Source organism: Portunus trituberculatus, chromosome 16 (assembly GCF_017591435.1).
Source record: "Portunus trituberculatus isolate SZX2019 chromosome 16, ASM1759143v1, whole genome shotgun sequence".
Lineage (NCBI taxonomy): Eukaryota > Metazoa > Arthropoda > Malacostraca > Decapoda > Portunidae > Portunus > Portunus trituberculatus.
Genome location: NC_059270.1, coordinates 5337589 through 5355433, shown reverse-complemented (window position 1 = coordinate 5355433; position 17845 = coordinate 5337589). Strand labels below are relative to the sequence as shown.

Sequence of the window (17845 nt, the reverse complement as noted above, 5' to 3'; positions counted from 1 at the left end):
CATATTATGATATCGTTCAAGTGTTATTTGTTTCTATCTTGATACAAGTAGGTAGTTGAGGCAAGCTGAAGTCATTGCCCTAAGTACATCATTGGCGTTGTAAAAGAAACAGGGTCACACAGGACACTCAGAGGTACACCCTCGCCCCGCCTCATTGATGAACCGATTTCCTTACACGCGTCAACAAGCACCATTTCTCATGTACTGACGATGATTTACAATTCAACGCAAAATTAAAAGTCGTTTCGGAAAGTTTCCATCCAAAATTTTTTCCGGCCCGTGGAGGACAGGGGGAGCGTACTGGAGGGAAGGGTGGCTGTCTGGTTCCTGCCAGGGCCCATGGCGGGGATCGGGCAGCAAGTCCCGCACCTCCTTTACCTCCTCATTCAGATATGATCGTCCACTTCCAGCCATTCACACACAAGAGGCCATCGTTAACACTACGCACCAACCACCAGATACTGCCACCACTGGGGCCCGGATGGGGAGATAAGGGCTCCTCCTTCCGTGACAGTGTCTGGTGAATTGTTTGTAGTGATTCATCAAAAGTCGCCTTCAGGACTCAACAGTAGAGGAGAAAACATTACGCTCCACCTTGCCACAGTCACTGCCATGCGAGGGACCTCTTTTGGGGAGAAGAGTGCGCCTTCCTTGGCAGTGGTTAGTGAGTTGTCAAAATTGTCTTTGTGACGACCTCTTGTTCAGTGTGAGGGCTGGAGGGTTGCACCGCCACTGTCCCCACACACTCTGCACACCTGCAGATTCCGCGTCGTCATCGTGAAACTCGCTTCGTTAATGTGATTCTCTCGTCGTCATCGTGAAACTCGCTTCGTTAATGTGATTCTCTCGTCGTCATCGTGAAACTCGCTTCGTAAATGTGATTCCCGCGTCGTCATCGTGAAACTCGCTCCGTTATCGTGATTCCTGCGTCGTCATCGTGAAACTCGCTCCGTTATCGTGATTCCTGTGTCGTCATCGTGAAACTCGCTCCGTTAATGTGATTCTCTCGTCGTCATCGTGAAGTTCGCTCCGTTATCGTGTAATCGTATCGTCATCGTGAAACTCGCTCCGTTATCGTGATTCCTGCGTCGTCATCGTGAAACTCGCTTCGTTATCGTGAAATCATATCGTCATCGTGAAATTCGCTTCGTTAATTTGATTCCCGCGTCGTTATCTCCGTCTGCGTTTATTTATTTATTTATTTATTTATTTATTTATCATTTATTTGTCTATTGCTTGATTTTATATATTCATTTATTAATGTATTTATTCTATTTTGTTTACCTGTTCTGCTGGACGGGAAGCCTCACTTTGCGATTCATCGGGACCCTCTTGTCCTCAGACTGCCTACTTTCTCTCTCTCTCTCTCTCTCTCTCTCTCTCTCTCTCTCTCTCTCTCTCTCTCTCTCGTAAATGATGATTGAAGACGCTAGTGATGTTGATGGTAATAATGCTAATGATGATGGTGGTGGTGGTGGTGGTGGTGGTGGTGGTGGTGGTGGTGGTGGTGGTGGTGTGGTGGTGGTGGTGGTGGTGGTGGTGGTGTTGTCTCCTTCCCAGACCAATGACAATATATTATGCATGCAGAGAATCATTCACTTTCTTGCTCACCTGTCGCCAAACTCAGGTGATTTTCATTAATAAATCTCCGTTAGCATTGTATTCCCCTTCACTCCTGCTCAAACTGTTCTTTTTGTTCTCTCTCTCTCTCTCTCTCTCTCTCTCTCTCTCTCTCTCTCTCTCTCTCTCTCTCTCTCTCTCTCTCTCTCTCTCTCTCTCTCTCTCTCTCTCTCTCTCTCTCTCTCTCTCTCTCTCTCTCTCTCTCTCTCTCTCTCTCTCTCTCTCTCTCTCTCTCTCTCTCTCTCTCTCTCTCTCTCTCTCTCTCCTCTATTGTTCTTTCTTGTTCTTTTCATTCTCTTCTTTATTATATTTGTTCTGATATTTTCTCATCTACTTCGTTTTTCTCTCCTCCTCCTCCTCCTCCTCTTCCTCCTCCTCCTCCTCCTCCTCCTTTTTTTTCTTCGAAGTTATTCACATCCTCCTTCTCGTCCTCTTCTCTTCCTTCTCCTTTGCATCTTCCTATTCTTCCTTCTCCTCTTTCACTTCTCCTCCTCCTCCTCCTCCTCCATCTCGTCATCATCATCATCAAATATGTCTTCCCTGTCTCGTACTTCACCACTTCCTCCTCCTCCTCCTCCTCCTCCTTCTCCTCTTCCTCCTCCTCCTCTTCCTCCTCCTCCTCCTCCTCCTCCCTATATTATCGATGACACTTGACCCCATCCCTGACATTCGCCTGCAAAAAAATAGCATAAGAATGTAAAAATAGATAAATGCAATAGATAATAATGATAACGATGGAAATAATGATAATAATGATAATAATAATAATAATAATAATAATAATAATAATAATAATAATAATAATAATAATTGTTTTTGCAAGACTAATACGTCGAAAATAAAGAAAATACACAGCTGGATACTATATTCTCTCTCTCTCTCTCTCTCTCTCTCTCTCTCTCTCTCTCTCTCTCTCTCTCTCTCTCTCTCTCTCTCTCTCAGAATAGCATCACTGGAGATTGAGTTTAGTAGGGGAAGTGATAATATTTTTCCTATCAAATAAGTAACCAGGCGACAGCTCACACACACACACACACACACACACACACACACACACACACACACACACACACACACACACACACACACACACACACACACACACACAGAACAACAATATTTGGCACGATTTTCCTTTAGAATTTAGAGAGAGAGAGAGAGAGAGAGAGAGAGAGAGAGAGACCATCAATGTAAATGCTTAGCTAGACTGAGGCAAAACCACAATTTATAGAAGTGAGGGACGGCGTTCGCTCTGTCCCACCCTAACAATAGTGGCAAAGAGGGAAGAGTAACGCCCTGTCCACTGCCGAACTGTTTGCAATAAGTAGCGCACCGTGAAGAGAGTGTGGCGTGGCGGGGTGACGGTCATAACTCTCTCTCTCTCTCTCTCTCTCTCTCTCTCTCTCTCTCTCTCTCTCTCTCTCTCTCTCTCTCTCTCTCTCTCTCTCTGTGTGTGTGTGTGTTATACTTATGAAAATTTCCATTGTCTTTTTTCTTTTGTTTTTTGTTAATGTAGGTCGTTGTGGTGGCGGTGGTGGTGGTAATGGTTGAGGTGGTGGTGGTAGTGGTGGTATTCATGTTTTCCATCTTTTTCTTGATACTGTTCTTTTTATCCCTTCATCTTCTTTAATGACTTCTTTTTTATTTCCATCATCATCATCATCATCATCATCATCATCATCATCATCATCATCATCCATTACCTCCACTTTCTTCTTCTCCTCCTCCTCATTTCTCACACAGCTTGTCAAGATACGCCCATGATACACAGCCATAATATATCTTCTCCCTCCTACTCAGTCTCGCACGCTGCACTTCCCATGGCTCACTCTTTAAGGCAGGCATTCCAGCAGTGTGTGTAGTCCATGACCCTGCGAGACTCACGCTGGGGGGAGACACGCATATCTACCTAAACCTATAATTTCTTCATCAACAGGTGTGACTACGACTGGGTGACGCTGGAGGAGGAGGAGGAAGACGAGGATGAGGCTGAAACAGGGGTGATGGCAAATGAAGAAGGTAAAAGTGAGAAGCCACGACGAAGAAGAAGGGAAGGAGGCTCTAGAGATGTTGAGGGAGGCACAGGAGGAGGAGGAAGAAGAGGAGGTTCTGTGAGATGGTGTGGTGACTGGTCTGGGCGGTTGAAGTTGCTACGCTTTGAGAGTCGCCGGAACAAAGTGGTGCTAACATTCTCCAGCGACTATGCCCACGGGTACTCTGGCTTCCGGGCAAGAGTATCAGCGCGGCCAGGTGAGTTACGGGGGTCTTCAGGCCTGGGCAGGATAAGTGCAGGGCTGGGCAGATGTGGTATTGTTTCTTTAGAGCTGAAATGTTTTTGGTCCTCACCTCGACTACTTTCATAATGTTCTAGTGTAGTTTAAGTTTTTAGAGTGTTTTTATAGTTCTAATGACAAAGCTTTCTTCTTCTCACCTCTTCTCTGCCCAACTCTGTAATGCAAGTGCTAATCAGTATTCTCAGTCATTCATACCTTTCTCTGGTAATCTCTGGAACTCCCTACCTGCTTCTGTATTTCCAAATCCCCATGACTTGACTTTATTAAACACTTTCAATACTGGGATACATTTTCACTTTGAGATTTCTATACGATTAGATGATTTTATTAACATTAGGAAGGGTTTATGGAGATTAATGGCCACAGTGTTCACTATTTTAAATCCTCCACATAAGTTTCTGATAGAATCACCAAATAGTAATGAATATGAAAACGCGTCGTGGTACTGAAGGGGTTAAGAAAGAGGTTTCAAAACATTTATTTCATTTTTTGGCTAGCTCTCTCGGACCTGCACGGAGACTGGCAACTTGGTGGGCTCTTTTTTTTTCGTTTTATGTTGCCCTTGGCCAGATCTCTTACATAAAAAAAGGTTGACTTGATCTTTACTTTATTAATTGGAGAAACGCTTTGGTTAATTATCTCTGTGGCTTTTGGGAACAGACGTAGTGAGAGAATGAAGCTTTTCAAAATACAGGTCTATATTACAAGATCTTTTTCGCATTTCTATTTTTCTCTCCTTCTGTATTCCTATTGTTATCTCACTTCCTTCTTCACTTATCTGTCTTCCATATCCTTCTTCTTTCGCGTTTCATCTCATCTTTGTGTTTGGTTGCGGTACAAGGAAGGAGAGGAGGGAAGAAAGGTGGGATTAGAAAGGTACATAGACAGAGACAGGTTTGTTAGCCATAGGAATACATTTTAAGCATTATCGATGTTTGAAGTACACCAGGACAGTCTTGACAAGCAGATCATGAATATTTTGCAGTAAAGCCCACAGGAAATTCACAATACTTATAAAGAGAATAGTTCTGCAATGACACGACGAAATTGCATGTAAAATAAAAACACAGGGGCCGCCGTGGTACAGTGGAACCATGTGTACTAATTTAGAGTCTGAAGGATCTCCAAGCGCACGGGTTCGAATCCTGTCCACGGTCCGAGTGTAGGTTGGGCTTCCTCACTCGGGGCAACGGTTTCCTAGCGGGTGGGCTTTGAGATAGAAGGTACCCCAAAAAGTATCCCCTTTAGCCCATAAATTCCCGTGAAAAGCCCACATGGTATAAATAAAAAAAAAAGAGTGAGAAAATTGTATAAACACGAACAGTTAAATTATTAAACCTTATATAGACTGAAGAAAATTAACTGAAACGTAATTAAAATCTGACACCAAAACTAAATCACTCAGGGATATCAAAGAAGAGCCGTGATGGAGCAGGTGAGGGGAGGACAGGCTAGCTGAAAGTAAGGGATTGGAAAGGCAGGAGGGTGGAGCGGTAGGGAGATGGGAAGGATTCATGGAAGATCGTCGCTTGAGGGGACAATGATGATGAGGGCGTTGATGATGATGATGATGATAACAATGATAGTAAGCAGAAATGTTATAATTACACTTATTTGATTTATTGATATTGTATTCTGTTTTCTCTCCCACTTTCATTTTGTTTTCTTGCTTATTACTTTTTTGTTTTACTTATTTATCTATTAATCTATTGGTATTTATTTTTGTTTCTCATTTATTTTGTATATTTATTCATCTTTACATACAAATTTATTCTCTTGACTTATTTTATTGATCTGTTAATTCATTTATTGATTCCTTTATTTCATTCTTATTCATGTATCTGTTATGCATTTCTATTTACATATTTTTTATTTATTCATTTTTTCATTTCATTCATTCATTCCATTTTATTCTCTCTTATGTATTTAATCATTCACTTATCCATTTCTTTGTCTGTCTGTGTGTGTCTGTGCGTGCGTGCAGGCGGCGGGTGCGGTGACGGGCGGGAGGTGAGGCTGGGAGACCACTGCTACCTGGTTGTGCCCTTCAACCACGTGTCCTGGGCCACCGCCACACACATCTGCCGGGACATGCAGGTGTGTAGCTCTCTCTCTCTCTCTCTCTCTCTCTCTCTCTCTCTCTCTCTCTCTCTCTCTCTCTCTCTCTCTCTCTCTCTCTCTCTCTCTCTCTCTCTCTCTCTCTCTCTCTCTCTCTCTCTCTCTCTCTCTCTCTCTCTCTCTCTCATTTCTCCTCCCTCTTAACGTTTAGTTATTTCCTCGTAACTCTGTCTCTCTCTCTCTCTCTCTCTCTCTCTCTCTCTCTCTCTCTCTCTCTCTCTCTCTCTCTCTCTCTCTCTCTCTCTCTCTGGAACTATATTTTCCTTTTTGTCATCTTTTTAATCATCTTATCCTATTTTAATCAATTTTATCTTCTTTTCTGTGGATAACAGGGTCAGCTGGCACGCGTGAGCAGCAAAGAGGTGGCAAGGTGGCTTGGGGAACAGCTGCGCGCCCTGCCAGACTACACGGGCGGCCGACACTATTGGGTGGGCGGCTCTTTACGCCCACACGCCCACACCTGGACTTGGAGCGACGGAAATCCTCTTAATATTACAGGTGAGGGAGGTTTATAGCAGTAGCAGTACTAGTAGTAGTTGTTGTTGTTGTTTTGTTGTTGTTTTTGTTTTTGTTTTTGTTTTCGTCGTCGTTGAAATGTGAATGTTTCAACATGTATGATATGCACACACTGACAGTAAAGTTTTCAGTGTTGTTCGAGCTAGTGGTTTAACGAGGTGCGTCCCGGTGACATGATTATCTCACTTGGCTGAGAGCTGAAGTGTCTTCCAGCGAGAGGCGAGAGGGCATTCACCTCACATGCCATGGATGGGGGGATGGAAGGAGAGCGTCAGTGGGGAGGGAAGTTCACTATTTTATTCACTCAGCACAATGGCAAGATGACTCTCGCGTATTGTTGAAAGGAAGGAAGGCTCTACAAGATTCTGCGCTGATATTACCTCGTATTATTAAACACTTCCTGCTCTCAATCCGAGTGTTCCCAAACCCCACGAGGAAGGTTAGCCTAGTTCTTACGAATGTTTTCTTCATTGATAAAAAAAAAAAGATTCTTTGTTTTCTACCATTTTCCTTTGCTTCTTTTGCTTTTAGAAGAGGTAATTCGATATACATATGAATTAGAGTCATGCTTGAGAAGTTACAGTCATACTGCTCTTTAAGAAAAGATGGAATCAAAAGCTTTTCGACTTACCAACTTTTCTCTTCTAAATAACTGTCTTCACCCCTTTTCTCATCTCCGCAATATTGTATCTCTTACTATCTCCTGCCGCTATTTTTATGCCCACTGATCTTTTCATCTTGCTAACTGCATGCCTTCCCCCTCCTCCTCTGCCTCACTGTACAAGACTATTTTTTCTCTAATGCTAGAGCTAAGTAGTATTCTCAACCACTGATCGCTTTCTTTGGTAAACTCTGAAATATTCTGTCTGCTTATGTATTTCCATCTTCCTATGATTTGATCTGCTTGAAAAGGGAGCTTTCAAGACATCCTTAAATTTTCGATGGTTGTCTTAACAGAGCCTATTAAGCAGTATAGTTGAAGCGCCAAGAAGAGGACGAGTATGAACCGTGGCGCAAGAACATATTGAAGTACATTATAACACGGAATGTTTGCTGGCGTGTTCAACCTTGATAGCATTAACACTTCCATAAATTCAGCAGATTAATTACGCAAACTATATGAAACAAAATTGTAGTTCGAAATATACTGAATTACATATAGTAGAGTTGTTTTGTGTGCTGCCTGAGTATGAGTATTAGCAGGAGGGCGCAGGTGTGGTGGACGGAGGCGGTGTTGCAAAGTACCGTACGAGGCAGTGAGGCGCGCGGAAGCTGTTGTGATCGGCTCTCCTGTGTTTGACTGGGAAGACTGAGCTGTGAAGTGAGAGGAGGGAGAAAGTGCAAGAGTAGGGAATTCACACACACACACACACACACACACACACACACACACACACACACACACACACACACACACACACACACACACACACACACACACACACACACACACACACACACACACACACACACACACACACACACACACACACACACACACACACACGGATGGTGACAACAAAGCATTATATCTGTGTAGTGTGTCGTCGTCGCCTCCTCGTCAGTTCCAACAAGTGTACGAGGTTGGTAGGCGTGTGTTGGTTGAAGAGCCCTTGCTTTACATCTGCCCTGCCTCTCTTTCCGCGTTCTTTCCTTTCTCCACTTTGTTTTTCTTTTTCTTTTTACTGTTTCTTTGTAATATAGGGGCTCCACTGGCAAAGGGCAATCAAATTTTTTATTGCCTGTTTCGAAAGAAAAGTATAATGGGACAATTGCATATATTAGATGAGAGCTATCTTGAAACTTCCCTCCTTAAAGAATTCAAGTTGGAAATACAGACACAAGCAGTGAGTTCTAGAGTTCCTTGCCGTTCGTGCCTTTTTTGTATGCTTCCAGGATGTCAGACGCTCTCTTCTTCAACTACTTTCTTTTATTCATCTGTTCATTTGAAAAAGCAGAGTTAGTGAGGAAAAAGAATTTTAATAGATGCTTATAGTAACTATGAATATATACGTATTCACCCAACCTGTTCGATAAATGATTGGATTTTTTTTATGATGAATTGAAGACAAAAGTCTTGAAACACACCTTATCCCACGATGGGAGGATGTCATTGATGCGTGGGCGCGACGACACTGGAGTTTAGTATATGAAAGTCACAGGGCCGTGAACTGCTCGGCTCTTGTGTCTGAGTGGGCGCGGCGCAGAACGGTGTGTATCAAGGATGAGATCTGGTGGAGGCCGAGGCTGTTTTTAGTGAGGGATGTGAGTGCGTTTCTGCGTCGCCTGAATATGTCTGGGTCTGTGTCTTGCCGTACGTCACGTAGTGTGTTCCTCGCCAGCATTCTGACCTGCGCCTCGTCTTCCTTCAGTGCCTCTCCTCCTGCACATATCATTGCCTCTCCAAAGTCCACCAACCACACAACCACGGCAGCATCCGTGTTCTTGAGGCTAACAAGAATATTGCCTCCGTGTAGGTCTCGGTGGCTGACGCGCCTCTCATGCACAGCTGAAAGAACATCGCAAAGGTGCAGGAGAGCGGTCAGACAGAGACGGATTTCACCACGCCGCCGCAGTTCCATCATGCTAACTCCTGGACAGCGGCTCATGACGAGAACATGCGGGGCAGTCTGCGTCACCCCGTGCAACTGAGGGACTCCTGGCACGACCGCCAGAATTTGCAGTACCTGAGCCTCGTGAAGCAGGGCCCTTGACCATCCGGGAAATTTCATGTTGCGCTTCAGAGCCACCGGTAGCCTCCGCCCGTCATTCACCGATAGAATAGCGCCGTGCACTTCACCATAGCGGCCTCTCCCCAATACCTGTTTCCTACGCAGCCATTCCCATGTCACCAACGACACCTGTGAGTTCCCAGTTCCAGTAGACGTAATTTTTAATTCTACTGCTTGATATTACTGCATCGACGATCCTAGTGAAGGCATTGGAAAGAGATTGGTGAGGTAATAGATTAACTACAGTCATGTATACGTTGGGACTGCTGGAAATGAAATGGGGCAGTAGTAGTAATAGTAGTAGTAGTAGTAGTAGTAGTAGTAGTAGTTGTTGTTGTAGAAGTAGTAGTAATAGTAGCAGTAGCAGTAACAGTAACATGAGTGCGAGGATGTATGATGTTAAAGTGTTATTAGATCATGGGAAAATAGAGCAGGAAATAAAACTGGGAGAAAGAAACAAAAACAGCGTAAAGCAAAGCGAGGAAGAATAAAAAATGGAGTCAATTACAAAGCGACTACGCAGAGAATTCTTCACATCGAGAGAGAGAGAGAGAGAGAGAGAGAATGATACTCAGCTTTGCCTATCCCTAAATCGAGTTATCCACGCGGCAGGCAGATAGAATTCAAACACAGAGGAAAGGACGGAGTGAGGCAACGCTGAAACAAATATTGGCAGAGGACAGAGGACACTTACTGTCTGACCGGGACTAAGTGAAAAAAAAAAGTTCGTATTCTGAAACATTTCTACACCACACCGATGCTATTTCCAAAAAGGACTCTAGTTTTTTTTTTTTTTTATACCATGTGGGCTTTTTCGACGGGAATTTATGGGCTAAAGGGGATACTTTTTTGGGTACCTCCTTTCTCAAAGCCCACCCGCTAGGAAACCGTTGCCCCGAGTGAGGAAGCCCAACCTACACTCGGACCGTGGACAGGATTCGAACCCGTGCGCTTCAGAGTATTAAGAGCTAAGGAACATCACTATTTTTATTTTTTCTTCTGGTATTCAAGCGCTTGTATTAAAATTCTCCTTTCAGTTTTATTTCGACAACTTTTAACAAGGATTCTATATAGTGGACGTTACTAAGATTTCAAAGGATTTTTTTATCATTATAACGATAGTTCAACGAGGATCCTGCTTCGAGAATGAAAGGAACGCCGGTAAGAACCCCCCAATCATCTCTGTGGCCTGTGGGGGAATACGTAGTGCTGTGAGAGGTCAGAAAGCTTCAAAATACGGATCCTGCCTTGTTCTTACTACATATTTTGCTACATCCATTCATTTTAGCATCATATTCTCAAAAGCACTGCTCCTTCACTACTTCAAAAAATATTCTAGTTGAAGCTACGTACTTTTCTAAGAGCATTTTGACGGTTCTAGTAACGAATTAACATGAGTAACAATTGTGAGAACCCGGCTAGTCACCTCAGTGGCATTTGAAAGTACAAGCAGTAGTGGCGAGAGAAAAGAACGTTCCTAAATAAGAGCTTTCATTTGACTCATCCTATTCTTTTCCCTTTCGTCTTTCACCTCTCTCTCTCTCTTTATTGCCTTCCTCTTTTTCCTCTATCTTGCCCTTTCCCTCGTTTCTTTACCATACTTAGCAGACACCTTCAGAAATACCAACAGGTATGCTCCAGGTTGTTCTTTTTATTGTTCCTTTGTGTTCACGGCGAAGGAGCGGGAAGAGGCAATGAGGACACGGCCTTCTCTAATGAGTAAATACATAGAAGCAAAGGAAACTCAGATGCATCATCACCTTGCTTTTTCCCGCATTCCGCCTCGTGAATCCGCATGGAGCTGCAGGATGTGTGTGTGTGTGTGTGTGTGTGTGTGTGTGTGTGTGTGTGTGTGTGTGTGTGTGTGTGTGTGTGTGTGTGTGTAAATTACTTTGGGCAAATAGACAGATGGTGGTGGATTTTGTTAAGATTTTGCATGTTAGATTGCTCTTGTTGTTTTTGTTACTACTACTACTACTACTACTACTACTACTACTACTACTACTACTACTACTACTGCTATTATTATTATTATTATTTTCATTATTATTATCATTATTATTTTATTATTATTATTGTTGTTGTTGTTATCATTATTATTTTTATTACTATTAGTTTTTATCAGTTATATTTCTTTCTTATGAATACTGGCCAAACTATATATTATTTCTATTGAGTATACATGCTTCACACAAGGCTCAGTTGTATTACGTGTCTATTTTCTTCTTTTAAACTACAACCATATTTTTTTTTTTTTCATTTTCATAGTGTCGACGATATTACATTTTCTGCGTGTGAGCTTCAACCGTATTGTTTTACCCATTACGTGTTCGCTTTAGGAAATACAACCATTTGATACTTCACTTATCACATTCTTCCTCGTAAGCTTTAGTTATATTATCTGCTCTGATCTCTCTGTGACTCGTAAACATAGCATTCACTATTCTCTCGATTGTCTTCTTGCGAGTCTCATCCACTAACTGCAACGTCACTTCTTTCACTTATTTACTCTTTTTATGTGTGAAGAAGGCGACCAAGGCAAAAAAAAGCCAAAAAGAGACATTTAACCAGCATATATATAAACAGAAATCAGCAATAAAAGTGTTCAAATTGAGGCCGTTTTAAGTGTAACGAGTTTTTGACAGTTCTCTTATAACCCTTTGAAAATTGATACTTACCCTACCTTACATATTTCCTTACCATATTTACAGTAATGATAGTGATCCTTAACCCCTTCATTACTGGGACGCATTTTTACCACGAGTTTTAGGTATGATAAGACGATTTTATTTACACTAGCAAGGTTCTATGGAGGTCTGAGGATTAATGGACCGGAGCCTTCACTATTTTAATCCCCATAGGAGTTTCTGAAGGTGTACAAAACCACGAAATATTAACCAGAATGAATATGAAGACATGTCATGGTAGCGAAGAAAAATAACACACAGAACTCATTACGGTAAAACAACTCCAGTGCTCATTTTTGCATCCTTTTGAAATCATGCTCTGAATTCACAAGCTTGAGTAATAATAATAGAAAAAATAGACAAATTATAATAGCAGACTAAATAAACAGTGGTAATAAGCAGTGAATGGTGAATGAATAAGTGATAAGGAGACGTGAGTCATGAATGAATGATAATAGTGAACGAATGAGTGACTGAGTGATAATGAATGATAGTGATGAATTATGAATGATGAGTGATGAATTAATAAGTGATAATGAATGGAGATGAGTAAGTGGTGAGTACAGCGTGGTGAGCCTGAGTCGTGAGTCCCTGGTGCGGTAACATAGCTGGTGTTCCCCTCACTTTCCTCACCATTGTGTGTGTGTGTTGTGTTGTCTCTCACAATAACGTTACCACACAAAGGAACACGTATTAAATGAGTGGAGGAGGGAGGAAGAAGAGGAAGAGGAGGAGGAAGAGGAGAAGGAGGAGGAGGAGGAGGAGGAGGAGGAGGAGGAGGAGGAGGAGGAGGAGGAGGAGGAGGAGGAGGAGAAGAAGAAGAAGGAGGAGGAGGAGGAGGAGGAGGAGGAGAAGGACAGCACCCGACACTACCTAAAGTATCCGAAAGTTACACAATGGAACATCAAATGAGTAAATGAAGAAAGAAGAAGAGAATGAGGAGGAGCAGCAGGAGGAGGAGGAGGAAGAAGAAGAGAGAGGGGAGGAAAGAAAAGAAACAGGAAGAGGAAGGCACCCACACGCTTTGATGTACTGAATATGACATGATAGACGATAAAATATACATGTGAACTCCATAATATCAATGAGCAAAGTAAAAAGGAAGCAAAAGCGGGGATTAATTTTTTTCATTTGATTCTTTTCGACGTTAGGTAAGAGCAGAGGCCGAGGAAAGCACGACTTGAAAAATGTGCACGATTGAAAACTTGACTTTTTATGAGAGAAGGTAAAGAAAGAGGAGGCAGGAAGAGAGGGGTAAAAAGAATATTGGGAAACTGGCTCACGTAGGCAGAGAGAGAGAGAGAGAGAGAGAGAGAGAGAGAGAGAGAGAGAGAGCAGACACAGAAGACAGACAGACAGGCAGACAGACAGACAGAAGACATATAAGAGACAGACATGTAAGCAGGAAATTTACGAAAAACTAACGAGAAAGAAAAAGAAAGGGAATCGGAAAGAAGAGGAAAACGAAAGAAGATAAAAGGAGAAGAGAGAGAGAGAGAGAGAGAGAGAGAGAGAGAGAGAGAGAGAGAGAGAGAGAGAGAGAGAGAGAGAGAGAGAGAGAGAGAGAGAGAGAGAGAGAGAGAGAGAGAGAGAGAGAGACCTAACCCAAACCACCTTCCCTATTTCAGAGATGGGCGGGGTTGAAGTGACGCGCCCCCTAGGAGACACCCAACCCTTGTGTCTCAGCCTGCAAGAAAGAGGAAACGCCCCCGTCCCGCCCGCGTCCTCCTCACACCGACACCCACGCCCACACCCGCCCATGACCCTCACCGCCCACCACTGCGAACTGACGGGCGGGTTTGTGTGTTCCAGAAAAGTTCCAGGTGAGAGAGAGAGAGAGAGAGAGAGAGAGAGAGAGAGAGAGGCTGCAGTCATACTTTTAGCCATTTTTCATCCCCGTTTTTCTTTTCTCTCACTTTTTTATCTTTTTTTCGTGATTCTGCATTAGTTAGTTTGCCACGTGTGTGTGTGTGTGTGTGTGTGTGTGTGTGTGTGTGTGTGTGTGTGTAATAGTAATTATTGCTTGTTCGCTTTAATTCTTTTTTTTTATTTCGTTAAATTCTGTATACTCAATAACTCTCTCTCTCTCTCTCTCTCTCTCTCTCTCTCTCTCTCTCTCTCTCTCTCTCTCTCTCTCTCTCTCTCTCTCTCTCTCTCTCTCTCTCTCTCTCTCTCTCTCTCTCTCTCTCTCTCTCTCTCTCTCTCTCTCCTCCTAAATAAATATGTATGTTAGTTTTTTTTTTTTTACGGAACTCACACACACACACACACACACACACACACACACACACACACACACACACACACACGGTTTAAACTCATTTTTGTTTGCTGATGTGTACAAATGTTATTACTCATGCAATGTAAACCTTGGTGTGTGTGTGTGTGTGTGTGTCTGTGTGTGTGTGTGTGTGTGTGTGTGTGTGTGTGTGTGTGTGTGTGTGTGTGTGTGTGTGTGTGTGTGTGTGTGTGTGTGTGTGTGTGTGTGTGTACGTATGAGGAAGTTACTACAAAATATTTTCATGAAAGACTCTAATTCTCTCTGTTCCATCTCTCTCTCTCTCTCTCTCTCTCTCTCTCTCTCTCTCTCTCTCTCTCTCTCTCTCTCTCTCTCTCTCTCTCTCTCTCTCTCTCTCTCTCTCTCTCTCTCTCTCTCTCTCTCTCTCTCTCTCTCTCTCTCTCTCTCAAAAAAAAAAAAAAAAACCCTGATATCAACACACATTCTCTGCCACAAACATTTTCTTTCTTTCTTTTTCTCGTTCTTTGCCTTTTGTAACAACCTGTATCACTATTTTTTTCGATGCTTTTTCTTTTTCCGTTGCTCTTTCACAGTTTCGTTCTTTCTCCCCTTTGTGAGCTGCTTTGCGTCATCGTTGCTGGCTGATACACTCGACACTAATGCTGCTGTTACCCTTAATGATGATAAAACTGCCTTTTTTTTTCTTTCTTTTAATTAATGCTCTTACTACTACTACTAGTGCTTCAACATTAACAAATACTACTACTACTAGTACAACTACTACTACTACTACTGCTACTACTGCTAATTCTGCTACTACTGCTACTTCTGCTACTACTTCTGCTACTACTCCTGCTACTACTAATATTACTACTCCTACTACTCTTACTACAACTACAACAACAACAACAACTACTACTACTACTACTACTACTACTACTACTACTACTACTACTACTACTACTACTACTACTACTACTACTACTACTACTACTACTACTACTACTACTACTACTACTACTACTACTACTACTACTACTACTACTATAACTGCTACTACTGCTACACACAGTCATCACCCCCACTAATCATTAACCAGCATAAAAACACCACACAACGAGATCACATACCACCATCACCACCACCACCACCATCACCACCTCCCTCCAACACACTCCCGCTCCCCGACAGACCCTCCGAAACGGCAGAGTCGCATCGTGGTGGGTCAGGGCGGCAACCTCACCTCGCCAAACTTCCCGTCTCCCTACCCGAACAACCTGCACCTCACCACCACTCTACGCGGCCCGCCCTCCCATCGCCTGGTCCTCTCCTTCACCAAGCTGGATCTCGAGTACCAGGACCGCTGCCTCTATGACTATCTTGGCCTGCAGAGCGCCCCCGGGGAGGATATGGTGCGCTACTGTGGCCGCCATACCACCCACATGGAAAGGTAACGTGACATTAGCCAAGTTCAGATACGTTAGTAGTGACGTGAAGTAAAGGGATATGAAGTGTGTTATCTTGGTTACGTGGTTTTGTTTACGAGATGATATCCTACCTATTGTTTTTTTGTTGTTGTTTTTGTAGTCAGTCAGTCATGTTACGGTGTTCTGTTTCTCGTGTCTTATTTGTTGGCCATGTGTGACTGTGGTTTGTATGTTTTTTTTTTTAAGTGTTTCGGCGTCTCATCTCAGCTTAGTTAATTCTCCTTGGTGAAATTGTTGAGACTTTCACAGATGTTTATCAACCCCTTGAGAACCATGATGCGTTCCCAAATTAATTCTCCTTATTATTTGGTGATTTTATAGATTTTCAGAAACTTATAGTGAAAACTGTATTTATTAATCTTCTGATCTCCATAGACCTTTCCTAATGTAAATAGAATGATCTAATCATACATAAATCTCATGGTAAAAATGTGTTCCAGTATTTAAAGGGTTAATGATTTTGTGATAAGTCTTCTGCATGACCAGTGTGAAAGACTGAAAAAAACTGACTGTTAATCTCTGTAGCCTTGGGAAATAGTTATTGTGAGAGTTAAGAAATGTGTAAGAATATAGGCCTACGTAAAAGATTAAGCAAGAAGGCAGTAGATCTCCACATAGTAGTTTCTGGATGGATGAGTCTTAAATACTACCAATGTTCGTCTCTCATCACTATAAAGAAATTAATCTCTTCTGAACACTTCGAATACAACACTGTCTTTTTTACTAACAAATTATTCCAGTCTACTCCAGCCATCAACTATTCTACTAAAAAAAACTGACTCTTAATTAATTTTTATGCAACTTTTATCCCTGACTCCGTTACTTCCAGTCTTATCTTGATTACCGACCTGAAGGATATTATGAAGATGGGCTTTGTCATATCACGTATGCTGCTTAGATGTCTTGATCACGTCGTCCCTAACACTTCGCTAGTAGTGTGTGTGTGTGTGTGTGTGTGTGTGTGTGTGTGTGTGTGTGTGTGTGTGTGTGTGTGTGTGTCTGTGTGTGAGTGTGTGTGTGTGTGTGATAATATATACACACAGTAGTGGTCGAGATGATTCGTGTATTTTTACCATCTGCTTTTTCTCTTATTTTTTGTATGTGAGTGTGAAGGAGGTTGGCTAAAGACGCATACACATTTACATACAACGAAATAGTTCGGAGGAAAGCCCACTTTATTATTGCCGCTTTCAGAAAAAATTATAGTGTAGCAGAAAGTTCCAAAGGTGTTTTACAGTTTTGTCCTGGAAGTGCCTCGATACAAATAAAGTCCTAGGGAGGCGAGAAAATAGATAATAATTACAGTTAAAGTAGTGGGAAGTCAGGAAGATAAAAAAAATAAAAGTACATCAACAGGGAGACAACTTCGTAGTTAAGCATTGAAAGAAGTGAAAGATTAACAAGACTGGTTAACTCTTGCATTACCAAACTGGAGAACGAACAGAACTGAATCTATAGTACTACTGTTACTGCGATAATTACTGACTTATTCTATCCAATCTGCTTTCCCACATACGTACATTTGACAGACTTCTTCCTTTACTCTTTCGCAAATCCTTAATCAACCTTCCATCTCCATTCACTCTGCACTAGCTTGTATTAGTAACCCAATAACATAACAGTGACAGGTTACGGTGGTATGAACTGATGGCTATGGCAGTGGGGAAGATGTGAAGGTTGATATAATGAACAGCTTTGGATGGATAAGACATTCGAGTGTTTCCTTTAGGTGTGTTAAGTAGACAGAAACGGGAAAGGGAGAGGAAGTGTTGCGTGGGAGGAAGGAGTGTTGGGTGTTAGTAAATTATGAAAGTGTAGCCAAGGAGAGAGAGAAAACGAGATGAAGAAGCAAATGTATGAGGAGGACGAGAAGAAACGTGAAGAAAGAAAGTATAAATATGAGATGGAAAAAGAGGAAGAGAGAGAGTGTAGGATTAGATAATGGAGATAAAGTGAGAGAAAAAAGGTTGTGAAGGAAAAAAGAAGAAAGGAAATTAGTTAAGAGCGTAGAGAGTATAAAATTAAATATATATAGATAGTGACTGAAATTAAGATTAAAAAGAGAAAGAGAAATGGAAGGAAGGATATTAAAAAGGGGATAAAGAAATCAATTAAGGATAAAATGGAGAGAAAGAAAGAGGAGGATGCAGGG

The 17845-nt window shown here is 42.2% G+C and overlaps 1 protein-coding gene across 1 annotated transcript in view; it reads left to right on the top strand.

The window, feature by feature from the left end:
• The window catches only part of LOC123504635, a 383953-nt gene that overhangs the window by 305081 nt on the left and 61027 nt on the right, over window positions 1–17845 (top strand). The window contains 5 exon segments of the mRNA XM_045255348.1: window positions 3557–3870; window positions 5899–6011; window positions 6365–6530; window positions 13596–13790; window positions 15398–15656. Of these exon segments, the coding sequence (XP_045111283.1) occupies window positions 3557–3870; window positions 5899–6011; window positions 6365–6530; window positions 13596–13790; window positions 15398–15656 (1047 nt within the window).